The sequence below is a fragment of the Geotrypetes seraphini genome, chromosome 5, assembly GCF_902459505.1.
Source record: "Geotrypetes seraphini chromosome 5, aGeoSer1.1, whole genome shotgun sequence".
NCBI classification, from domain to species: Eukaryota; Metazoa; Chordata; class Amphibia; order Gymnophiona; family Dermophiidae; genus Geotrypetes; species Geotrypetes seraphini.
The window spans coordinates 248217762-248244888 of NC_047088.1; the positions used below are offsets into that span (position 1 = coordinate 248217762).

General features: G+C 42.5%; 1 protein-coding gene across 3 annotated transcripts in view; it reads left to right on the plus strand.

Moving 5' to 3' along the window:
• The window catches only part of MYLK (myosin light chain kinase), a 607164-nt gene that overhangs the window by 272570 nt on the left and 307467 nt on the right, over nucleotides 1-27127 (plus strand). For all 3 annotated transcript variants that reach the window (XM_033946557.1, XM_033946556.1, XM_033946555.1), the window contains exons 10-12: nucleotides 4403-4606; nucleotides 8910-9044; nucleotides 21033-21185. In XM_033946557.1, coding sequence (XP_033802448.1) covers nucleotides 4403-4606; nucleotides 8910-9044; nucleotides 21033-21185 — 492 coding nt within the window. The remainder of the gene's footprint in view (nucleotides 1-4402; nucleotides 4607-8909; nucleotides 9045-21032; nucleotides 21186-27127) is intronic.

The window sequence follows — 27127 nt, forward strand, 5'->3', positions numbered from 1 at the left end:
GCTCTTACCAATTGGTCCATAGAATTCCTGTGAGCTCTTACCAATTGGTCCTTAGAATTCCTGTGAGCTCTTACCAATTGGTCCTTAGAATTCCTGTGAGCTCTTACCAATTGGTCCATAGAATTCCTATGAGCTCTTACCAATTGGTCCATAGAATTCCTGTGAGCTCTTACCAATTGGTCCATAGAATTCCTGTGAGCTCTTACCAATTGGTCCATAGAATTCCTGTGAGCTCTTACCAATTGGTCCATAGAATTCCTATGAGCTCTTACCAATTGGTCCATAGAATTCCTGTGAGCTCTTACCAATTGGTCCATAGAATTCCTGTGAGCTCTTACCAATTGGTCCATAGAATTCCTGTGAGCTCTTACCAATTGGTCCATAGAATTCCTGTGAGCTCTTACCAATTGGTCCATAGAATTCCTGTGAGCTCTTACCAATTGGTCCATAGAATTCCTATGAGCTCTTACCAATTGGTCCATAGAATTCCTGTGAGCTCTTACCAATTGGTCTTTAGAATTCCTGTGAGCTCTTACCAATTGGTCCATAGAATTCCTGTGAGCTCTTACCAATTGGTCCATAGAATTCCTGTGAGCTCTTACCAATTGGTCCATAGAATTCCTGTGAGCTCTTACCAATTGGTCCATAGAATTCCTGTGAGCTCTTACCAATTGGTCCATAGAATTCCTGTGAGCTCTTACCAATTGGTCCATAGAATTCCTGTGAGCTCTTACCAATTGGTCCATAGAATTCCTGTGAGCTCTTACCAATTGGTCCATAGAATTCCTGTGAGCTCTTACCAATTGGTCCATAGAATTCCTGTGAGCTCTTACCAATTGGTCCATAGAATTCCTGTGAGCTCTTACCAATTGGTCCATAGAATTCCTGTGAGCTCTTACCAATTGGTCCATAGAATTCCTGTGAGCTCTTACCAATTGGTCCATAGAATTCCTGTGAGCTCTTACCAATTGGTCCATAGAATTCCTGTGAGCTCTTACCAATTGGTCCATAGAATTCCTGTGAGCTCTTACCAATTGGTCCATAGAATTCCTGTGAGCTCTTACCAATTGGTCCATAGAATTCCTGTGAGCTCTTACCAATTGGTCCATAGAATTCCTGTGAGCTCTTACCAATTGGTCCATAGAATTCCTGTGAGCTCTTACCAATTGGTCCATAGAATTCCTATGAGCTCTTATCAATTGGTCCATAGAATTCCTGTGAGCTCTTACCAATTGGTCCATAGAATTCCTGTGAGCTCTTACCAATTGGTCCATAGAATTCCTGTGAGCTCTTACCAATTGGTCCATAGAATTCCTATGAGCTCTTACCAATTGGTCCATAGAATTCCTGTGAGCTCTTACCAATTGGTCCATAGAATTCCTGTGAGCTCTTACCAATTGGTCCATAGAATTCCTGTGAGCTCTTACCAATTGGTCCATAGAATTCCTGTGAGCTCTTACCAATTGGTCCATAGAATTCCTGTGAGCTCTTACCAATTGGTCCATAGAATTCCTGTGAGCTCTTACCAATTGGTCCATAGAATTCCTGTGAGCTCTTACCAATTGGTCCATAGAATTCCTGTGAGCTCTTACCAATTGGTCCATAGAATTCCTGTGAGCTCTTACCAATTGGTCCATAGAATTCCTGTGAGCTCTTACCAATTGGTCCATAGAATTCCTGTGAGCTCTTACCAATTGGTCCATAGAATTCCTGTGAGCTCTTACCAATTGGTCCATAGAATTCCTATGAGCCCTTACCAATTGGTCCATAGAATTCCTGTGAGCTCTTACCAATTGGTCCATAGAATTCCTGTGAGCTCTTACCAATTGGTCCATAGAATTCCTGTGAGCCCTTACCAATTGGTCCATAGAATTCCTATGAGCTCTTACCAATTGGTCCATAGAATTCCTATGAGCCCTTACCAATTGGTCCATAGAATTCCTATGAGCCCTTACCAATTGGTCCATAGAATTCCTGTGAGCTCTTACCAATTGGTCCATAGAATTCCTGTGAGCTCTTACCAATTGGTCCATAGAATTCCTGTGAGCTCTTACCAATTGGTCCATAGAATTCCTATGAGCCCTTACCAATTGGTCCATAGAATTCCTATGAGCCCTTACCAATTGGTCCATAGAATTCCTATGAGCCCTTACCAATTGGTCCATAGAATTCCTGTGAGCTCTTACCAATTGGTCCATAGAATTCCTATGAGCTCTTACCAATTGGTCCATAGAATTCCTGTGAGCTCTTACCAATTGGTCCATAGAATTCCTGTGAGCCCTTACCAATTGGTCCATAGAATTCCTATGAGCCCTTACCAATTGGTCCATAGAATTCCTGTGAGCTCTTACCAATTGGTCCATAGAATTCCTATGAGCTCTTACCAATTGGTCCATAGAATTCCTATGAGCTCTTACCAATTGGTCCATAGAATTCCTATGAGCTCTTACCAATTGGTCCATAGAATTCCTGTGAGCCCTTACCAATTGGTCCATAGAATTCCTATGAGCCCTTACCAATTGGTCCATAGAATTCCTATGAGCTCTTACCAATTGGTCCATAGAATTCCTGTGAGCTCTTACCAATTGGTCCTTAGAATTCCTATGAGCTCTTACCAATTGGTCCTTAGAATTCCTGTGAGCTCTTACCAATTGGTCCATAGAATTCCTGTGAGCTCTTACCAATTGGTCCATAGAATTCCTATGAGCTCTTACCAATTGGTCCATAGAATTCCTGTGAGCTCTTACCAATTGGTCCATAGAATTCCTATGAGCTCTTACCAATTGGTCCATAGAATTCCTGTGAGCTCTTACCAATTGGTCCATAGAATTCCTGTGAGCTCTTACCAATTGGTCCATAGAATTCCTGTGAGCTCTTACCAATTGGTCCATAGAATTCCTGTGAGCTCTTACCAATTGGTCCATAGAATTCCTATGAGCTCTTACCAATTGGTCCATAGAATTCCTGTGAGCTCTTACCAATTGGTCCATAGAATTCCTGTGAGCTCTACTGACACGGCTAGCACTAAAAATACTAGTGCGGCTTTGTAAAGGAAGGGGTTAAGTTGCAGAATAGTTGGTATTTAAAGGGGTTCACTGGCCAAATTCTCCAGTTAGATGCTACAGTTACATTACATCACATTTATAGACCGCAAAACCTCTCAGATCGGTGCAGTTTACAAGAAACAAGAGACTGGACAACCCCAGTGATCTACAGAGCAATCATAAACACATTTAATTTCCGAGAAACCTCACAAATAGAATCGATTTTAATAGTTTTATAAAGTGGGTATATGAACACGAACGCGCAAGCAGAAGTACGTAGCTCCCTATCCCAGCTTGCAGCCTGATAAGCAGGCAAGCGCTCCAAACCTTTCCTCTGACAGGAGGAAACATGAATAAAGACGTCAAATGCAATGGACAACCCGTAACAAAGGGAATTTCTTTCCATGCACCAGCTACATTTTTGTCTGGGGAAGTTATTGTCCAAGTTGTTGTTTAGCTGTGTAAGTAGGGTCACAGGAATCACTGTCCTAAGTTTAAGTAACATTAGGAGCTCTGGAAAAAAAAAATCTGCACGGAGTGTTGGGTGCCATTTGTAAACTGGCACTTAGAGCCAACGTCTGTGCCATTCTCTCGACGCAATAATTTATTCCAACTGAAACCTGGGCTAAATCTTGGGCGTGTAATTTAGGGGTGGATCCCCCAGTATTCGGTAATACAGCATGCGCCTTTAAGTGAATGCCCTGACCCACCCGAGCCATTCCCTTGGCCACGCCTCTTTTTGAATGGCACGCTATAAGATTTGTGCACGGGTCTTTATAGAATAGCGATGGCGCACAAATCCAAATTGTTGCCAATTAAAATGATTGTTGGCACCAAGTTTATTCTCAATAATTAGATCATTAGCCAATTTAGTTGAATGTCCATCTCGGGATAGTGTGCAGTTGTGTAAGCCATGTATAGAATCCCAGGATATCTGGATATAGTCACCCACAAACATATTTACTACTACTTATAATTTCTATAGCATCAAGTTAACTGGATATTGTCTTCTACATAATGACAATTTTACATCGATAAAAGGCTCTGTGTTCCTCAGCAGTAAATCTTCTCGTCATTTGAGTGATGTATTACATGACTTGTTTAATATTCATTAAATCATCCACTTCCACTAAATATGTCTAGAAAGGTTACATGTAATGCTTTCAATGGCAAATAGTTCCATAACACGATAACCTCTGAATAAACTAAATAATCCTTTTTAAAACTTCATAGTATGTCCTCAGGTCTTTTTCATATTGCTAAAATAAATGACATATTTGAGAGATCCACATATGTTGTTTGAAATGCTTATATAGATCATAATTTAATTGAAACCATACATTTATTTTTTTTTTTAGTGCTGGGAAGACCCAAACCAGATGTGGAATGGTTCAAAGATGGATCCCCACTGAAAGCAAGAGGAGGCTTACAAATAAATTTTAAAGATGGATTTCATTCTTTGCGTTTGATGAAAGCCCGGTTGGGCGATAGTGGTTTGTACACCTGCACAGTCTCCAACAACAAAGGATGTGTCTCCAGCATCTCGACATTAAAAGTAGAAAGTAAGTGATCTGGGTGAGCTTAGTACTTGTCTTCAAGTAAATGAAATCAGACTCCAGGATGGACATGAAGTGACAAAGTTGCTTAGACATGTGTTTTTTTTCACTATCATTTATGTTATGCCAGGGGTGTCAAAGTCCCTCCTCGAGGGCCACAATCCAGTTGGGTTGTCAGGATTTCCCCAATGAATATGCATGAGATCTATTAGCATACAATAAAAGCAGTGCATGCAAATAGATCTCATGCATATTCATTGGGGAAATCCTGAAAACCCGACTGGATTGCGACCCTCGAGGAGGGACTTTGACACCCCTGTGTTATACTTTCTAATAAACTTATAGTTAGAACATTTTAAAAGGAACCAATGCCCATCTGTTATAGACAGAAAAGCTGTCCAAAAAAGGGACAGACACTCACCAAATTTGACATTTATTTATTTTAGGTATTTATATACCGCCTATCAAAATTATCTGTGCGGTTTACAATCAGGTACTCAAGCATTTTCCCTATCTGTCCCGGTGGGCTCACAATCTGCCTAACGTACCTGGGGGCAATGGAGAATTGAGTGACTTGCTCAGGGTCACAAGGAGCAGCATGGATTTGAACCCACAATTTCAGGGTGCTGAGGCTGTATCTCTAACCACTAGGCCACTCCCATGCAAGGATAACATGTAAATATAGCAGATGAGTTTTCCCTCATCAGAGCTACTTTTCGGAGCTATCTTATTGTACTGGTTGGAGCCAACAGTTCCCACGCTTTCCTTGTGGAGGGTCCAGATGATTACTTTGCTTGCTTGGGAACGTCGGAGTGTTCCGGACCTTTCCTCAATACGTGGTCTCCATTTCACGGCTATTTGGGAACCTCTTTGGAATACTATGACACCTGTTGCCAGAAGCCGGATTTTGAACTATTGAACATGTGCCTTTTATATTAGTGCTAGTCGTTGTGGGACTCCGGATGAGGGGGGGAGGGATGGGAGGGTGGGTGGGAGTTCACTCTTTAAAATGATTGAGCTTTTATTTTGTTGTAAGGAGTATTGGATCTGTTTGCTGATATTTTCTCATAATAAAAATTATTTAAACATATCAGATGAGTTTGAATACTAGACACGTCGTATCAGAATTTTTAGAGCCAAACCTCCAAAAAAGTCCCTGTTGCTTTCAAAAGAAAATTGTAAGAGCTGTAGAATATTGATCACGGCTGCGTTTCAAATCCACCCACCCACCCCAATCACCACCACCTGTTTTACATTCCCAGTATTTTGATCCAGTGCAACTTAAGCGGTGTGATGCTACTGAAGCAACTGGACAAGGATGACGACATACTGTACAAGGCACTTTGGGAACCACTTCTCACCACTTCCAAAGTCAAACACACAGTCCTCATGCTGCTCATAGGTGTGCATACATCCTCTGCACTCGACATTGACACATTTGGATCCAGTCATATACGTGCATCAATAAAATCCCTACACACAAGATATGATTGTCTATAAATCAGCTATGTAGCCAGTGCTGGATTTAGACTTAGTGAGGCCCTAAGTGAAATAAAGCTTGGATCCCCTTGTTAATAAGTTAACGTCATATCGTATACCCTAGAAACAATTTTGTAGTTGAAATATGTTTTTATTAACAAGAAAGAACCACAAACAGGCAAGGGCAAAATGTCCGGCAATAAAATTAGAGTTTTACAAGAAACGTAACTGTCAAAGCAGTTCCTGATTGGTGAGACCCGACTTTAGTGCAGGAAGAGGTGGTCGGAGCATACCGCAAGTGATTTCCTTCACTCACCGGCACTCCGGCTGCTCTCTCCTGCCTCTCCTTTCTCCCTCGCTAAAAAACGTATTCGTGGGTTTTCAAGGTTCGCAGGGGTTCCTGAAATGGAACCCCTGTAAATATCGCGGAAGTACTGTGGATGATACCAAAATCTGCAATAGAGTAAACACCCCTGATGGTGTGACTAACATGAGGAAGGACCTAACGAATCTTGAAGAATGGTCTGAAATTTGTCAGCTAAGATTTAATGCTAAGAAATGCAAGGTCATGCTTTGGGGCTGCAAAAACCCCAGGGAATGGTATAGTTTAGGGGGTGAAAGAGGTGTGGGACTCAGATATGATTGTATATGATGATCTTAAGATGACCAAACAGATTGAAAAGGCAACGGTGACAACTAGAAGGATGATAGGATGCATAGGGAGAGAGGTATGGCCAGTAGAAAAAAGGAGTTATTGATGCCCTTGTATAAGACTCTGGTGAGACCTCATTTAGAATATTGTGTACCATTCTGGAGATTGCACTTTCATAAAGATATAAACAGAATGGTCCATAGGAAGGCTACTAAAAGGATTGGTGGTCTTTCTTGGAACTCCTCTAACCCCAATTCTGCCAGATCCACCCAAAAACTGAAACTTTCCTTTCCCTCTCTAAAAGGCGTTTCACTTGTAGGAAAACTAGGTTCTTCCCTCCCTTTCAGAATCACTCAGCTCTGGAACAACCTTACCTCCCCTCTTAGGAATCTGAGCTCCCTTCAACTCTTCCGTAAACATCTGAAAACCTGGTTATTCGCAAAAATGTAACTCCTCCTCCCTCTCTGGTTATTCTAGTCCTCTAAATTTTCTCTTCATTTTGCCTCTTCCCTCCACTGGAGTTCCTTTCTACCCTAACTCTTGTTAACCGTGTCAAGCTTTACGAATGTAGAGATGATGCGGTATACAAACCTAAGGTTTAGATTAGATTAGATAATGCGTATGAGGACATACGGTGACTGGTCAGCAGAGGCAGCACTCTGAATGGGCTGCTCATGGCCTGCCATGCCAGGACCTCCCCTCTGCCACATCATCAGTGACATCACTGATGATGCAGCAGCGAGAAACCCTTACTATGCCAACTATGAAAACCCGATTGGATTCCGGCCCTCGAGGACCGGAGTTGGCCATGTCAGGCATAATGCAAAGCATAAGAGGAAGGGGAAAAAATGTAAGCTTCTTTGATGCAAGCAGTTTTGTTTTGTTTTTTTTTCAGAGGAAAACATCAGAATAATTTTCATTACAAAAGGTTTCTTTCTTTACAGTTTTACTTATATTAAATTAAACTAAAACTTAGTTTTGTATACTGGGTCTTCAACCAAAATGGAGCTCAACTAGGTTAACAGTATTTAAAAAAATACAAAAAAAAAGTAACAGTCAGAAAATATTAATGTGACTGATTTCCAAAGTGTTGGGCAAATAAAATAGTTTTTAAAAGATTTGCGAAAAAAGTTGAAAAGGACCGGGACCCCTTAAGACAGGGTTGTCAAAGTCCCTCCTCGAGGGACGCAATCCAGTCGGGTTTGCAGGATTTCCCCAATGAATATTCATGAGATCTATTAGCATACAATGAAAGCAGCGCATGCAGACAGATCTCATGCATAGTCATTGGGGAAATCCTGAAAATCCGACTGGATTGCGGCCCTTAAGGAGGGACTTTGACACCCCTGATCTAGGATGTCTCAGCAAAGGTTCCATTATGGCAGGGATAGGGAACTCCGATCCTCGAGAGCCGTATTCCAGTCGGGTTTTCAGGATTTCCCCAATGAATATTCATGAGATCTATTAGCATACAATGAAAGCAGCGCATGCAGACAGATCTCATGCATAGTCATTGGGGAAATCCTGAAAATCCGACTGGATTGCGGCCCTTAAGGAGGGACTTTGACACCCCTGATCTAGGATGTCTCAGCAAAGGTTCCATTATGGCAGGGTTAGGGAACTCCGATCCTCGAGAGCCGTATTCCAGTCGGGTTTTCAGGATTTCCCCAATGACTATTCATGAGATCTATTAGCATACAATGAAAGCAGCACATGCAGACAGATCTCATGCATAGTCATTGGGGAAATCCTGAAAATCCGACTGGATTGCGGCCCTCGAGGAGGGACTTTGACACCCCTGCCTTAAGATAAGAGGAAGTTCGTTCCATAGTTGAGAAAATGTGAAAACCAAGGATTGACTGAAATTCTTGATTTGCTTTGATTCCGTTCACTGAAGGAAGTGAGAGTTTGAATTGCTGGATGCCTCTTGCGTAGGTGAATCGATAAGCATTCCATAATAAAGGGACAAGAGAGATGGAGATACCATATAGAATTAAGGTGGAAATGATTTTTTTCAGCCTATGGGCTTGGGCAGAAGTTCTAAGCACTATATTTTGCTTGCAACTTATCAGTTTGATGTCAGAGCTGCAAGCAATATAAAGGTGAAATTAACTCTGAAATATCTTTTTCCTTCTCTCTTCCAATCCCCACCCCTCTTTTTTTTTTTTTTTTTTTAAGGACCAAAAGTTGAAGAAGTTGCCCCGTACTTTACCAGCCCTCTGAAGGGCTGCGTCATTAGCGAAGGGCAGGATTTTGTATTGCAGTGCTCAGTGGAGGGCAAACCTGTGCCCGATATCTCCTGGCTGTTAAATGGTAAGAAAGCATCGCCTGTTCTGGAGTCGGTGCGGCGGTAAACCTATGGATATAAATCCCAGCACTGGCGGTTAAATTAATACATATATCCAGCCCTGTTATTCTGTAAAGATTGCCCAAATCTGGGTGCTAAAATGCAGATTGCTGAGCACAAGCTCTATAACAGCATCTGAGCAACCAGGTTTTGCTACAGGAGAGAGCTTAAGTCGGCATTTTCATGCCAACATTTAGGCATGGTCACTGATGCCCTGTGAAAGGCAGGTGTAAATGTAAGCACACACATGTTGCATTTTAGAAGATAAAAGTCTAGTGTTCTGTAAGTTACATGCCTAGGTGTGAGATTTGCCTGTTCTCCGTTCACATGTACATCCGTCTAGCAATCAAGTGCTGAGTTGGTAGAATACAGCTTAGTGCCCAAGCAGTGGCATATCAAAGGGGGAGGTGGATCACGCTGGGGGCACCAGTGCCTCTCCTCCACTCCCCTCTCCTCTCCACCGCCCTCCCATGTATCTCTTTAAATGTTTGCTTGCTGCTCACGTCAGTCTCAACTCTATTCTGACGTCACTTCCTGGTCATGGGACCATCAGAAGGGAGCCAAGGCCTGTGTGAGCCACAGGTGGAAGATGCGGCTTGCACTGGCAAACATTTAAAGACGTACACAGGGGCTCATGGCACGGTGGGGGAAGAATGGGGGGGGGCACACGACATAGCGAGTTGGGCGCTGCTGCCCCGGTCAGCAACCTCCCTCGCTGTGCCACTGTGCCCAGGGGCTAGTATTCTATAATCGTAGCGCACAAATGGTCAAGCCGTCAAGCGGTGAGCATTTGCTTACAGCTGATGGTGTTATTCGCGGGCTTTGGCTTTGGATCTCCAGTTTTTTTCAAGCTGGCTACGACATTTCCATTTAAGTAGATATTCATCACTTAAGTGTTCCTAAGTTACTGCCTAAAAATAGGACAGACTTTTATGCAGTAAATCTAGGTGGTTAAGGGCTGAACATCAGCTCTTTAAGCAGCCAAGTGCTGACTCTGTTCCCAGAACACCTTCCCATCATAGCCGGCTTTAAGTTCAGTGCAAACCATGATATTCAGCAACACTTTAGTCATTTAAGTGCTGTATAGAGAATGACATGGGGACACATTTTCCCCATCCCCACAGGATCTCTCTATCCCCATCCCCACGAGCTCTATCCCTGTCCCTACTCCATTCCTGCAAGCTCTGTCCTGACCTGCACAAGCCTCAAACACTTTAAAATCATAAGTAGCAACATTCTAGAGCTCAGATTGTGATGTCATAATGCCTCATTCCACCAATGCCTAAGCTCCGTCCTCATCTGCACAAGCCTCAAACACTTTAAAATCATAAGCAGCAACATTCTAGAGCTCAGATTGTGATGTCATAATGCCTCATTTCACCAATGCCTAAGCTCCGTCCTCATCTGCACAAGCCTCAAACACTTTAAAATCCTAAGTAGCAACATTCTAGAGCTCAGATTGTGATGTCATAATGCCTCATTCCACCAATGCCTAAGCTCTGTCCTCATCTGCACAAGCCTCAAACACTTTCAAATCATAAGTAGCAACGTTCTAGAGTTCAGATTGTGATGTCATAATGCCTCATTCCACCAATGCCTAAGCTCCGTCCTCACCTGCACAAGCCTCAAACACTTTAAAATCATAAGTAGCAACGTTCTAGAGCTCAGATTGTGATGTCATAATGCCTCATTCCACCAATGCCTAAGCTCCGTCCTCATTTGCACAAGCCTCAAACACTTTAAAATCATAAGTGTTCGAGGCTTGTGCGGTTAAGACAGAGCTTACCTTAAAGGGACAGAGACAGAGCTCACAGGGATGGGATGGGGATATAAAGATCCTGCATGGATGGGTAAAATTTGTCCCCTTGTCATTTTGTACATGCTGAATATTAGCAGCTAGGCCCAGCCAAATGATTTATCTGGTCAGCAACCAGCTAAATTGCTTTGAATATCGGACCCTCAGGTTATAGAATTAGGGGGTAATTCTGTAAGAGGCACCTCATTATAAGTGCCTCAATGCTACCCAATGACAGCCTATTTATAGTGGCATCTTGACGCCCAAGTTCCATTATAGAACACTGGCATAACCTGGTAGGGAAAGGAATGAAGACTTGTATCGCCTATTTGTGGCTTTGGCATTTCGAAGCTGATGAGACTTAAGGGCTCCTTTTACGAAGGTGTGCTAGCGGTTTTAGTGCGCGTGCTAGACGCTAACGCCTCCATAGAATTTTCCGTGTAGCGCAGGGTTAGCGCGTGCAGCATTGTAGCACTCACTAAAAACACTAGCTCACCTTCGTAAAAGGAGTCCTAAGTGACTAGCCCAGGGTCACAAGGAGCAGCACTGGGATTTGATCTCGCAACCGCTGGGTGCAGAGGCAGCAGCTCTACCAGCGAGAGCCACACCTTACATTTAGGGCACCTGACGTAAATGCAATTGTGTAAGTGCGGCAGTGTTCATTCCCATACATATTTTTCTGTGGTTCCCTATAATTTGTTCTTTTTATCGTGTTCCAGTATTTTACCTGACTTTGGTTAATTTTTGACAAATTTTTGGTTTTGGCCTTCAGGCCATTCCAAGCCCTTTTTTCCCTCCCAGGAGTGTTGACTGTTTTTGACATTCTAGTTACTTGTCCTCCCTGGGCCATTGAGCCCTTTGACTTACAGCCCGTTTTACAAAGCTGCGCGGCAACAGCCCCAAAGCCCTTTAAACCTCTATGGGCTATGGAGCCGTTACCGCGCAGCATCCACTAGCGCAGCTTTGCAAAACAGGTCCTTAGTATCGGCCGTTTTTCCCACCATATCAAAGAGCGTTCCAAATGTGTAAAGTTGGACTTCATAAAAACAGAGAAAAATTAAGGAAAATTAAGACCATATGGCCTAACTGGTGTCAGGTCAAAAGCGTGCCGGGACAAAGGCGCGCGCCGCAGAAAATTACAGTTTTAACGGCTCCGACGGGGGTGTGTGGGGGGGAACCCCCCCACTTTACTTAGTAGAGATTGCGCCGCGTTGTGGGGGGTGTAGGGGGTTGTAACCCCCCACATTTTTCTGAAAACTTCACTTTTTCCCTGTTTTTAGGGAAAAAGTTAAGTTTACAGTAAAATGTGGAGGGTTACAACCCCCCAAACCCCCCACAACGCCGGCGCGATCTCTACTAAGTCAACTGGGGGGGCTCCCCAACAAAACCCCCTGTCAGAGCCCCTAAAAACTGTAATTTTCTGCGGCGCGCGCCTCAGTCTTGCGCTCAGTTGTCGGCGCGCGCCTTTGTCTTTCGCGGGGTTGTCTATGAACCGGCCTAACTAGTCTATCCAGCCATGCCATCCATTATCCATTCCTCTCCCTTAGAGATCCAATGTTCTTGTCCCAAGCGGTCCTGAATTCAGATACACTTTTTGTCTCTTATCACCTCCACTGGGAGGCCATTCCAACCATTCGCTACCCTTTCCGTGAAAAAATATTTTCTGAGGTTACTTCTGAATCTGTCCCCTTTAACCTTCACTCTGTACCCCCCCCCCTCATTACAGAGCTTCTTCTCAACTAGATAAAGGTGAGCAAGTTAATATTGTGTATTTGGATTTTCAAAAGGCATTTGATAAAGTGCCTCATGAAAGACTTCTGAGCCACAGCAGCAAAAGCTCCGACGCTCATAGGAGCTTTTACCGCTGTAGCCTGCGATAAAAAAAATCCTAACGCAGCTTGATAAAAAGGGAAGGGGGGTTAATTTGGGAGGTGGAATCTTCCCTCTTTTTCACCACTACATGATCAAAATGTCATTCCAATGAACCCCTTTTTTTTAACCTAGCCGAAATGAAGTTCAGCTATCGAAATTGGCAGCAGTTCTGGTCTTTTCTCAGTTGTAGTTCAGATTCACGAAAATCTATTGACATGACAGTGTGTACATTATGTCACCTAAGCAGAGGCGGATTAAGGCTGACTAATGCTCTAAGCGTAGTCCTACAATGGTGCTCCTTGGCCCTTCCATTGCTTTTCTGGCATGACATTAGGGGCTCCTTTTACGAAGCCGCGTTAGTGGTTTAACGCGCTATAGCGCATGCTACTTTGCCGGACATGCTAGCTACTACCGCCTCCTCTTGAGCGGGCGGTAGTTTTTCAGCTAGCGCGGGGGTTAGCGCGTGCTAAAAAGGTGCGTGTGATAAAGCCACTAACGCGCTTCGTAAAAGGAGCCCTAAGACTCAATAGGTGATGAGAAATATACAGTAATTATTGTACGAAACAAAACATCATATTTAATAATTAGAAAAAACACTGAAATTCATGTTGGATAATAGGTGTGGCAGACAGCAGTGAAAGAGTTTATGGCAGGGGTAGGGAACTCCGATCCTCGAGAGCCGTATTCCAGTCGGGTTTTCAGGATTTCCCCAATGAGTATGCATGAGATCTATTTGCATGCACTGCTTTCAATGCATATTCATTGGGGAAATCCTGAAAACCCGACTGAAATACGGCTCTCAAGGACCGGAGTTCCCTATCCCTGGTTTAGGGCAAAATAGGGGACAATATTTGTGGTGCCCCCCCCTCTCCCCCTCCGCTTTGCTGCTCTAAGCACATACTCTTTTTGCTTAAAAGTTAATTCAGGACTGTATCCAAGCAATCGAGGGCAGTTTAAAAAAAAGTAAACATTTCAACTGTATTTTATTGACATAGTATAAAAGATAAAATATGAAACTGTAATTGAAATATAGAGACAATGATATATGCTGGCTTTGACAAAGCTGCGGTAGAAGTTTGTATCGTGAGCCAGCGAGGTAAATGCTCCAACGCTCGTAGAATTCCTATGAGCGTCGGAGTATTTACCTCGCCAGTCCACGGTAGAAACCTCTACCAGGGCTTTGTAATAGGAGCCCAAAGACGGCTTCAGCATTCTGTTGAACATTCTGATCTCTCTGGTCTTATTTTCTCTTTCACCACTAGAGGGGGCTTGTGAGAATCGGTACACCCATTCCTAGTCCAGGCTATAAAATAAGCTTGTAACCCCCTTCTCACCTACAAACTCTAATTCATTCTCCCTTTCACTACCCATGGAGGTCCTTTTAATCTATCTTGCCAGCAGTGCTAATTCACAGCCTTACTTGCAATGCCTTTTATGTTGGCAGACAGGCTTCAGGAATCAAAAACAACGAGTAATAAGTGGTTTAGTTTATATTTCTAACAGTTCTTTCATTGGATAAAACAGAATGCTGTTGATATCTAAATGCTGGGGTGGGGAGGGGTTGACATTGATTTAGTATCAACAGTAACTGAATGATTTTCATATTTGCATTAATTTTATCTGTAACTCGTTCTAGACTCACGAACCCTTCTTCTAGAAAACGCCGGCAAACATGCCTACTCAGACTTCCTGCCCAAGTTACGGAACGAAATCCAGCCAGCTATTAGATCACTGGCAGGTTTATTAAACTTCAGGAAAGCTGTAAAATCCCACCTTTTCACCTAACTCTCGTCCATATAGACACCTCCCATCTCTCTAAGGGCTCCTTTTACGAAGCTTTAGCGCGCACGACTTTTAATCACATGCTACCCCCGCGCTAGCCGAAAAACTACCGCCTGCTCAAGAGGAGGCGGTAGCGGCTAGCGCATCCGGCGGTTCAGGGCGCGCTATTATGCGTTAACACGGCTTCATAAAAGGAGCCCTAAATCAACTATCTAAATCTAGTTCTGCAAGAGTTGTGCACATGTCATGCTCCACCACTTGAATTGAAGCTGCAATTAAAGTCGCAGTGCATATTTTCATTTTTAGACTATGGTTTGCTTATAATCTGCCTTTTACAAGCACAACACCACACACATAATAGTACTTTACAAACATTTCAGACATCTTACAAAAAAATAAATAAATAAATAAATACATATCTTATTGAACATAAAATCAAAATAAAATACCAGCCTGACAAAGCAGCACAAACTACTTCTCCTATACCAAAATTCAATCTCAAGCAACCTAACTGAAGACTTGTGGCATCAGGAAAATTCCAAATTAATCTGTCTGTGAGAGAGAGAAACATGTCTGGCCACATCCAAATAAAGGAAAAACTTGCTTTTCTGAACTTGTAGTACTCGGCACTACCAGGCAGACTTGGCAAGGCTTTGATAGAATTTAAGTGTTGTTAAAGTGTAAGATGTCTGTAAAATACGTTGCACTTATTTTTGGCTTTAAAATGAATAAAGATATATTTTTTTAAAAAAGCAGGCTTTGGAGATGTATTTGCTTTGTGCATGCTGCGAGAATATTGACCTGACAATAAAACACAGGTTGGGACACAATAACCACAGACAGGATTTACTAGCACTGAAGTGGAAGCTCAGCATTTGTGAACATATCTGCCATTATTTTAATCATTCATTCAGTGAGTGTATGTTAACACTCACACTGCAGAATTACACCCATTACACCAGCAGTCTAAAACATGTGGCCCCCCCAGGGACTATTTTGCAGCCCACAATCTGTCCTCTCAACTTCACAAGTTTTCCGATTGTGGAGAGGACAATCCTGTACAGACCGCGACTGCTGTAATTGGACTTGCAGAAGTCTCTCTGGAGGGAATGTCGGCAAATGGCTTGCAGCTTGCCTAAAGCAGGGGTCCCCAATCTGCTTCCCTTCCCTTCTCACTGCCCTCCCCCAAGCCACCGCAATCGGGGAACAGGCCAGCGCCGAGGTCTTAGCTCTCCCTGCTTATCTTCCCCAGCTTGGAGCCGACCAATTCTCGCCACCTGACGTCAGTTCTAACATCGGGGAGGAAGTTCCGGACCAGCCAATTGCTGCCTGGCTGGCCTGGAACTTCCTCTCCGACATTAGAATTGATGTCGGGTGGCGAGAATTGGTCGGCCCCGCGCTGGGGAAGATAAGCAGGGAGAGCTAAGACCTCGGCACTGGCCTGTTCCCCAAAGGTGGTGGCTTGGGGGAGGGCGGGGAGAAATAAAGAAAGAAAGGGGAGGACAGGGAGACAGAAAGAAAGAAGGGAGATGGGACACAGACAGAAAGGGGCATGGAGAGAGAAAGACAGAAAGAAAGGGCGGGCATGGAGAAAGAAAAGAAAGAAAGGAGGCACAGAGAGAGAGAGAAAGCTAGACATATAGAAAGAAAGTGGGCATGAAGAGAGAGAAAGAAAAAGGGGGCAGGTGAAAGAAATAAAAAGTTGGGGTTGGGAAGGAGGGAGGGAGAGAAAGAAAGAGATGTCAGATCATGGAAATAGGGATGGAAGAAGAGAGATAGAAGGGAAGGTAAGACATGGAAACGTAGATTTTGAAAAGAAAGCAGAAAAATTTAATATTAAGTTAATGCCAAAGATGGATACAAGGCAGAAAGTGAAGACGGAGAGAAAAACAGTCAAAGGACAAGAAGGCCCTGGAAACATAGTTAAAAGCACAGAAAAATAAAGTCACCAGCCAACAAAGGTAAGGAAAATGATTTTATTTTCAATATAGTGATTGAAATGTGTTAGTTTTGAGAAAGGAAAGATATTAAACTTTAAATGTGAGGGCTGCAGAAAAAATAGGGTTCTTGGAGGGCTGCAGAAAAAATAGTTAATGACAATTTTGCATAAGGTAAAACTGTATAAAGAGTTTTACCTCATACAAAGTTGTCATTTCTTTAATAAAACATTAACTATTTTTTCTGCGGCCCTCCAAGTACCTACAAATCCAAAATGTGGCCCCACTAAGGGTTTGAGTTTGAGACCACTGCATTACACCCTTAATAACATTCCTTATGCAGTGGAAGAGTGGGGTGGTGCAATGGACTTACAGTGAAGACCAGAGGAGAGCCAGAGGGTTAATCTCCAACACGGAACTGTTTTTCGGCTAATAACAGCTATGACGGGGGTCATACATTCTATATACTGTATAAGCAAAAAGAAAAATATATAAATAAATAGAAAATTGTTATTAAAAAACATACATCCATTAATCAAAACACACACATAAAAAAGCATAATATAAAAATGTGTATAAATGGTGTAACAAAAAAATTTGTGTTTCTTTACATGATGAACGGACTAGAATTCAATAAATGAGATGCCCATAAATATGAAAAGAAAACACTAGACATGTGGAATGAAAGAAATACATATCTAGATATACTGTAAACATGCAGATAAATAAATGGGGGAATGGGATTTGATATATTGTTTTTTCTGTGTGGTTTACGGAATCAAAGTAGTTTATATGGGGCAATGAAATGTTAAGTGATTTGCCCGGAGTCACAAGGAAGCGCAGTAGGAATTGAACTCACAACCTCAGGGTGCCGAGCAGCTGCTCTAACCATTAGGCCACTCCAACACTAAACATAGGGGTTCTTTTACTAAGGCGTGCTAGCCATTTTAGTAAAAGAGGGGGGATATTGTTAGCTTGTATAATTCTAAAAGGGAAAATGTTATTACATCCCTAAAAGATCACACCAAATTTTATAAATTTGAAAATTAACCCACTGGTTCTCCTCTGGTCCTCATTGCAAAGCCATCACTCCACCCCACTCTTCCATTGTTGCTTTGTCTTCCTGGTGGTTTCCAACCAGTTTCTGGAACATTCCTTACGTAAGGAAGTTCTTCTTCACCCAGAGAGTGGTGGAAAACTGGAACGCTCTTCCGGAGTCTGTCATAGGGGAAAACACCCTCCAGGGATTCAAGACAAAGTTAGACAGGTTCCTGCTGAACAAGAACATGCGCTGATAGGGCTAATCTCAGTTAGGGCGCTGGTCTTTGACCAGAGGACCGCCGCGTGAGCGGATTGCTGGGCACGATGGACCACTGGTCTGACCCAGCAGCAGCAAATTCTTATGTTTTTATGTTCACACTCTGTACTGTTATTTGAATATTTTTACTGCTGTAGCTGTCAATTGCCTATCTTTGACTTATTTTTGCTTGGGTGAATTGCTTCAAAAAGGCTGTAAATAAATCAAGTTTCAAGTTTAATTAATTTTGATATACCGACCATCGACATGCACCTGGCCGGTTTACAATGCTAAAAATGAAAGGTTAAAATAATTTTTTGCAGGGGGGGAATGTGAACATTAAATAGACAAATTACAAATAAATCCAAATTACAAATAAGTCATAATAAATAAAAAAAATAAAACAAACCATCAATATAACTGACATTGAGGGGGCAATTCTGTAAAGAGGGTGCTGACATTTACATGCTACATACTCATACATGGTACGTAAATATCTAGACTAATAGCATTTATTTATAGTTTATTGCTTATATTCCGCTTTCATTCAAAACAGATTATAAGAGTACATATATAGTATAGAAAATATATAGGGAAGTCGTCCCATCCCTTTCTATGTACCTTTTCTAATTCCGCAATATCTTTTTTGAGATATGGTGACCAGAACTGCACACAGTATTTGAGGTGCGGCCGTACCATAGAGCAGTGGTTCCCAACCCTGTCCTGGAGGAACACTAGGCCAATTGGGTTTTCAGGCTAGCCCTAATGAATATGCATGAAGCAAATTTGCATGCCTATCACTTCCATCCTATGCAAATCTCTCTCATGCATATTCATTAGGGCTAGCCTGAAAACCCGATTGGCCTGGTGTTCCTCCAGGACAGGGTTGGGAATCACTGCCATAGAGTGATACAAGGGCATTATAACATTTTCATCTTTGTTTTCCATTCCTTTCCTGATAATTCCTAACATTCTATTTGCTTTCTTAGCAGCCACTGCACACTGAGCTGAGGGTTTCAACGTATCCTCAGCAATGACACCTAGATTCTTCTCCTGGGCAGTGACTTTTAAAACAGAACCCAGCATCACATAGCTATAGTTCAAGTTCCTTTTTCCCACATGGATCACTTTGCACTTGTTCACATTGAACGTCATCTGCCATTTTGACGCCCAGTCTTCCAGTCTCACAAGGTCCTCTTGCAATTTTTCACAATCCTCTTGGGATTTAACAACTTTGTGTCATCAGCAAATTTAATTATCTCACTAGCTATTCCCATTTCTAGATCATTGATAAATATGTTAAAAAAGCAGCGGTCCCGGCATAGATCCCTGGGGAACCCCACTATTTACGCTTCCCCATTGAGAATATTAACCATTTAAACCTACTCTCTGTTTTTTGTCTTTCAACCAGTTTTCGATCCATAAAAGGACAGTACCTCCTATCCCATGACTTTCTAATTTCCTCAGAAGTCTTTCATGAGGCCTTTTGAAAATCCAAATGCACAATATCAACCGGTTCACCTTTATCCACATGTTTATTCACCCCTTCAAAGAAATGCAGTAGATTGGTGAGGCAAGATTTCCCTTGACTAAAACCATGTTGGCTTTCTCTCATTAATCCATGCTTACGTACATGTATGTTCTGTCATTTTCTACTTTATAATAAGTCTCTACCATTTTGCCCGGCACCTACGTCAGACTCGCTGATCTATAATTTACCAGATCACCTCTGGAACCCTATTTAAAAATCGACATCATGTTGGCCACCCTGATGATTAGACAGTGCTGGAAAGAATATTGGGGGTGCTCTAGCACCCAGAGAGCTGGCACCTATGGTTACCACATAAAAATAGAGCAGACTTTTATGCCGTAAACCTGGTCACTTACTAGCTGAATATCAGCATTTATGTGACAAAGTGCTAAGTCCACCCCCCAGAATGCCACCATCATAGTCGACGTTGAGTTAAGTGCCGTTGAATATTAGCAGTTAACGCTGACCAAGTCATGTAACTAATCTGCGGCTAGCTCAATCTCTGAATATTAGGCCCTGTGGCGCCGATGTTATAGAATAGCAAATACAGCTTGTTGCCAATTACTCCAGGTATTGATTGTTAATGCCTTGTTCCCTGCTGAGAATTGTAGACTGCATGGGCTCCAGGTTTTTAAACAAATAATTTTTGTGTGCGTCTTCCATGTACACCCAACTTTTAGCAACCTAAATACAGTATAATCAAAAATGGCCGCTGCGACCTCATTGTAGTGCAGAAGTTAGATTCCGACTGGGTGTCTAACTTTTGGCACACTACATATATACAGTAGAATGAAGAGGATAAAGGGCTATTCTATTACTTATCATGTTATGCATGAAAATGTTTAGAAAACTAGCAATTACATGTGCATGTGTGCTTATATCCACATAAATACTAATAGGACACCTAAATGGTCTTCTGCAAATGCTTTCTTAACTTGCATAGAACATACTTACAGAGGAGCATCCACAGGGGAGGAGCGTGGGTTAGATGGGACTCCCATTTATACATACAAATAACGGAATACTGTAAGTTGCACACATCCCTGCTGCATTTATGGTTCATACTTACATGGGGGAAGCCACTGCTTACATTGGATCGGTAGCATGGAATATTGCTACTCCTTGGGTATTGGTCAGGTACTAGTGACCTGGATTGGCCACCCTGAAAATGGGCTACTGGGCTTGATGGACCATTGGTCTGACCCAGTATAGCTGTTCATATGCTGTTATGCCAAGTATAGGACAATCAAGCCATTGTGACATCACTGATGAGGAAGGCTCTTGAGGCACTGTGGAATGAGGCATTATGACATCATAGTCTCAGCTCTGGAATGTTGCTCTCATTGGGGTTCCAGAATCTTGCTATTCTTTGAGATTCTGTATGGAACGTTGCTACTCCTTGGGTATTGATCAGGTACTAGTGACCTGGATTGGCCACCGTGAGAATAGGCTACTGGGCTTGATGGACCATTGGTCTGACCCAGTAAGGCTATTCTTATGTTCTATGACAGTATGAGATCACTTCCATAAAGCACAGACACAATGGAGAGCTCAGATCAAGAACTGGGTTGGCATGCTTGAAAAGGACTTATTTGAAAGATCTTTAGAAAACATTGCTTCAGTGCTCTTAAACTAAAAGATTAAATGAAACAGCAGAAGTTGCGCATTTACTTTGGGGGGTGTCGCCATTTATGAGTCATGTATGAAAGAAATGTCAATGGCGACTTCTCTTTCCCGCAGACCAGCCCATTCAGTACGCTCATGCCACCTATGAAGACGGCGTTGCTGAACTGACCATCCAGGATGCCTTACCAGAGGATGACGGTGTCTACACCTGTATGGCTGAGAGCAAAAGAGGGAAGGCATCGCGCAGCACCAGAGTCACAGTACAAGGTAAGAGACCTCAGGAGCAAGAAGATCGAAGCCTAACTTTCTGAAGTTTGAAGAGAAAATATAAATGGTCCTATTTGCTGAATATGATGAAATAACCCATCCGGTTAACCAGCTACAATATACATTGACCTCTCTGGCACTTGGGGGTTCTGATTTTATAAATGGTGCCCTAGTTAGGCATCAAAGACGCTGTAATTGAAGCCGCCTAGCGACACCTAACTAATCCCGCCCCCCTTTTATGAAGCCAAATTAGGCTTTATTATCGTCGGCTCTCGGTGGTATTAGCTCCGACGCTTGTAGAATTCCTATGGGCGTTGGAGCTGATACCGCCTAATGTGGTTTCATAAAAGGGGGAGGGGGTAAAATCCATGCCTAACCTAAATTAAATCAATTCGCTTAAATGGCATGGTTACCAATGGAATTTAGAATTAAATTTAAAATCCTGATTGTGGCACATAGGGCATTATTTGAGTTACAACCATTATATGTCTCTAATCTAGTGTTATTTTACCCACCTAGTCGCTTGTTGAGATCTTTAAATGACAACAGAGTAGCTGTTCCCCGTATCTCAAAGGCTCACCTTGCCTCAACCAGAAATGGTGCATTTTTCTACTTGGTTCCAATGTTGTGGAACAATTTACCAGTAGAGTTAAGGAAGGAAGAATCATTTCAAAATTTTAAGAGGCATCTAAAAGCACATTTTTTTTCAAATGGCTCTCCTGAATTGAATAATGGAATGGGGACCGCAGTCTTCCTTAATTTGTATTAATTTGTACTGCTTCATGTTGGTTTGGATTGATTTATTTCATAAAACAGTTTTAGTGGATATGTTTTAGAAATGTTAATGTCTTTGATGCTCTTAAGCTCTGCCAGGGGTGGATCTGTGAAGTGGGCTATGCCGGGAGTTGTATTAAGACCTGCACTATAATATGACTGTTTTGCTATCAGGCCACTTCAGGACTTTTCTATCTCTTAAATTTGTTTTATTTTAAATTTTTTTCTTCTTTCATTATTTCTATTTTCTATTTCTTTGATTTTTTATCTTGGAAATGTATTATATGTTGTTATTACATATTTTTAGTTTTTCAGGTACTTTAGCTAGATTGTGAGCCTTCGGGACAGATAGGGTAGTTTTTCTCAAGTACCTAATTTCATTTTAGTTTGATGCTTTGTAAACCGCTTGGGTCAGTAAAATTTAGGAGCGGTATATCAAATCTTAAATAAGCATAAATAAGCATAAGCATGGTAATTGACCATACCATTGAAGTTTATTGAATAATTAATTTAAAATATTAAATTAGGCATGGATTTGCACATGGCGCCTAGCGATGCCTAAGTAGAAGCGCCTTCCAACACATAATGATGCTTACCTGAAAAGTAGGCGTGGTTAGGGGGCAGAGAATAGGTGTGGTTGACTTAGGCAACACTAGGGGCTCCTTTTATCAAGGCGCGCTATGGGGGTTAGCGCGTCGGACATTTCATCATGCGCTAACCTCCGCGGCAGCCTACAATCCTAAAGCCTCGTCAATGGAGGCGTTAGGTACTAGTGTGGCAGGCGGTTTCCGCGCCTTTGTAAAAGGACCCCTGGATGTCCAAGTTAGGTTCTGGTAAATTAGGCTTGGTAAAACTTGGCCTAATATGCGGGCGCCTACCTCCAGGATGCCTAGTGACGCCTAAGGATGCCGTTAAGTGGGATTTTATAAATGGCGCCTAGTGGTTGATTGAGAACTACGCTGAGCAGCACCTACATTGTAGGCGCCATTTATAGAATCTGCCCCATGGTGACTTTAAGTCTCAGAGAAACATCAAGTGTTACAATTAAGTAAATTTAACTACTTCCATGAGCAGTATAGTTGTCTGTATATTCTAAGGAGGGAATTTCTAACATGTTTGGGGGGTGGAGATTAAGCATGCCCTGTGCTAATCGTTTAGCGCAGGGCTGCCCAAGTCCGGTCCTCGAGATCTACTGGCAGGCCAGGTTTTCAGGATATCCACAATGCATATGCATGAGAGAGATTTGCCTGCACTGCCTTCTTGGTATGCAAATCTCTCTCATGCATACTCATTGTGGATATCCTGAAAACCTGGCCTGCCAGTAGATCTCGAGGACCGGACTTGGGCAGCCCTGGTTTAGCGCATGAGCATTGGCACAAGCCAACCGATTAGCACAGCAGCCCTTGCTGTCTACAAAATAGGTGACGGTAAGGGCTTTTTACGCTAATAGCCACATGCTAATTTTGCAATTAGCGCGTGACCATAAATGTGAAAAAAACAAAAACTAATTGTGGCCACTTTAGAGCCATGCTAATAAATGGCCTCAGTGCACAAGAAATCCATGCGATAAAAATAGCGCAGTCCATTTTTTTAGCGTGGCTTTGTAAGAGGGCCCTTTTGACTGGTATTCTGATATAACCAGGAGGAGAAACTGAAGAAGACTGTTTCCACATGTGTGAAATTTGCACGATAAGGCTTGAGCATAAGGCATACGATATTGAGTGAAAATAATGTTCTTTATGTTGACTAGAATTCTTGAAAATAAAAATGCTCATTATCCAGAAAACAGCTTTTCGTGCTTAACAGGTTTAGGAACTACGCTGATCAATTGTTTATGTTCCCCACTTTTAATGACTCTATTATTCAAGCCCTGAATTAGCTTAATACTCCTCTCAGCTGTGTCATTCACAGCTTTCAGACGTGCCACAATTTTCTTGGCCTGTATACATTCTTTTGTCTCTGCCCAGTCCTTGGGATCTGTATGAAAGAGGAATCTGTGCTGCAATCCAAGAATCTCAAAGAAGGAAAAGTGTGGTTGGTTAAAAAAAAATCAAATCATACTTAATGGAGACAATTGTTAAAGAAGAAGTAAAAAAATGTATATCCAGAGTAAAATTGTTCAGATTACCAGTATGTCCAAATCCAAGCTAAAACATTAGAAACTATTAACTTTTTAAAACAAAGTAAGTGCTTTCCACGCAGCAACAATTAATTACATCATCAAAAATTGAATAATATTGTAAATAAGTAAATCTCACAGTAGTTTTTTTTAATACAAAAACTATATCATTGTTTGAGCTTTAGACACACGGATAGCTCTAATTTTTAACAACCAATTTCTTTGGCATTATACCTATAGTAATAATATTGCTATATAACTATGACCTTGAATGACCTCTACATCTTGTCCAATTTTACTCTAACTTGGCAGCAGTAATCATTTCAACACATATAACAAATCTAAGATGTATTTTAATTCTTGGGGTTTGTTTTTTTTAAAGTTCTTATGTTGCTTAAGGCCAGGCTGTGGCATCAGGTCCTGGGCTGAGCCCATGGTTTGGGTTGAACCAACAGAATCAGATGTGCTCAGGGATTCTGTGCTGAATGAACTTTGGTGATCAGCGACCATACGGTGATCAGATGGAGGGGGATTCAAGGTGGAGGCCCAGGATGGGGCCAGGAAGTGTTGGGTTGGCCTCAGTTGACCCTGAAAGTGAATGTGTACATGCATATCATATGCCAATTGTGCCAGAAGTGAGGGTTGGTTTATGGGCAGAGGGAATTGGGGGTAGAGAGAGACTGGGTGAGTGTATGTGTATGCGCACGTCGGATAAAATGCCAATTTTGGGTTTGGAGCTGGAGTTGTGGTCATGTGAGAGGGCCAAGGGAAGGCATTGAATAGAACTAGAGCTTTAATAGGAAATTTCTATGCGTGCATGAGAGTTAGAATGTGCCTCAGTGGAAAACAGATTTGTGAGTGCAGAATCCTGCAAAATGGAGACTTACTGTGGATAATGGGTTGGCTTGAAAAGGAAAAGATTGGTCATGGTGAAGTAAACAGAAAATGATCCTGGAAAGGTAATGGGAGACTTAAAAAACAAGGGAGAAATCAGGTCAGAAGGTGAGTAATACCAATAATACCGGATGGGGACTTTTGCAATTTTATTAATGTTTTAGCCTAGTTGTAGGCAGATTATACATTTTTAAAATAACTTAATTCATGTCAGAAGCGGGGTTTGAATGTGGATAAAGTATAGTCAAACCTCGGTTTGCGAGTAATGTGGTTTGCGAGTGTTATGCAAGACGAGCAAAACATTCTCGCAAATCGTGACTTGCAAACCGAGCGTTGACTCGATTTACGAGCATCGCTCCCCCCCTGAGAACCGGCATCGCTCCCTCCCCCCGCTCACGAACGCTCCCCTACGCGAACCGGCACCCCCCGCCCTCCCACCCGAGCAGAAGCCTGACCCCCATCTGGCACCGGCACGCAGCCCACAGGACATGCCGGTGAACGAAGATCCTTCCTGTTGCCTGGGCCTTGAGTATCTGTGCATGCTCAAGGCCTTCTGGTTCTCGCTCTCTGAGGTTAAATATTTGTTAAGTCTGAAATTTTGCTTCAGGGAGAGATGGTAAAGGAGAACTGGAATCTACTCAGTCTGGACTCACTAAAGCTTAGAAAATCTTCTGCCTTAGTTACATCAGATAGGAAAAATGCTTGAAGTATCTGCATGTAAACCACTTTGACTGTGGTTGTATAACTACAAAAAGGTGGTATACAAGTTAATCCCTTCCTGTGTGCCGATGCCAAAATCACCGTGGGACAGCTGAACACACCCCATGGGAAGGCATTGTAAGCTGTGGTAAATGGAACGCCATTTAGATTGGTGAACGCCAACAACAAAACATCCTGGGCCCGATATTCAGAGTGATTTAAAAGTTCCAGAGAGGCTATGGCCTGCTTAAATTGCCGATCAGCATCTGCTAATATTCAGTGGTACTAAGCCAGACAGGGCTACTGAATATCAGCTCTGACCGCCTCCCTCCCAAAAAAAAAAGTGGGCTGGTTAGTTGTGTACCTGGGGGCAGTGCTGGGGAGTAGCTTATGGGGGTGCCAATGATATTCAGTCAGGGCCTGAATATGATCAGCAGGTGAATTTAGGACAACTCAAAAACTTTATATCGGGCCAGGGCCGACATAACTTTTTTGTGTAAGTAAAAGTTTTTTTAAAAATTCCTCAGACCCCTCCCCCCCCCACCACTACCTGCCCCTGTGCTCTCTCCCTTTCAACTCCCCCTACCCCCACTGACTAGGTTGCCTCCCCCCCCCGGCCTACCTACATATGTGGTGATCCTCTGGGTGTCAGGGGAAGGAACGTAACCCCTTCACTCCTGCCCCTTGCGGCGTCTCTTCAAAATGGCTGCCGCAACCTCTGTGTGCAACATTTTGGAAAGCTTCCAACATGTCCCTGAGCACCCCCTCCTTTCAGATATGTGCAATTGACATTAGACACCATGCTTTATAGAAGAGTGTGCAGTGAGATGCATGCAAATCTTTAAGATTGCCAATTAGAATCGATAATGTTATGAAATCTTTTTATACTTCATACAGGTGCTGAAGTGCTCATAATACTTTCTTATATTTGAGTATGAGATATGGAGGGAGAAACTCCACCTGTACTTTTGAAAATTCTTACAGGGGTGCAAAGTTTGCTCCCTTGGAACAAAACCTATTAAGAACATAAGAATAGCCAATGGTCCATCTAGTCCAGTATCCTGTTTCCGACAGTTGCCAGACCAGTTCGCAAGTACCTGGCAGAAACCCAAATAGTGGAAACATTCCATGCTACTGATCCCAGGGACAGCTGTGGCTTTCCCCATTTCTGTCTCAATAGCAGACCCTGGACTTTTCCAAACCTTTTTTAAAACCCAGATAACACTAAAACGGCTGTTACCACGTCTTCCGGCAATGAGTTCCAAAGCTTAACTATTCTCTCAGTGAAAAAATACTTCCCTCTTATTTGTTTTAAAAGTATTACCGTGTAACTTCATCACGTGTCCCCTAAGAATAAACAGTCAAATCAAGTTTACCCATTCTACACTACTCAGGTTTTTATAGATCTTTATCATGCCCCCCCCCTTAGCCATCTCTTTTCCAAGCTGAAGAGCCC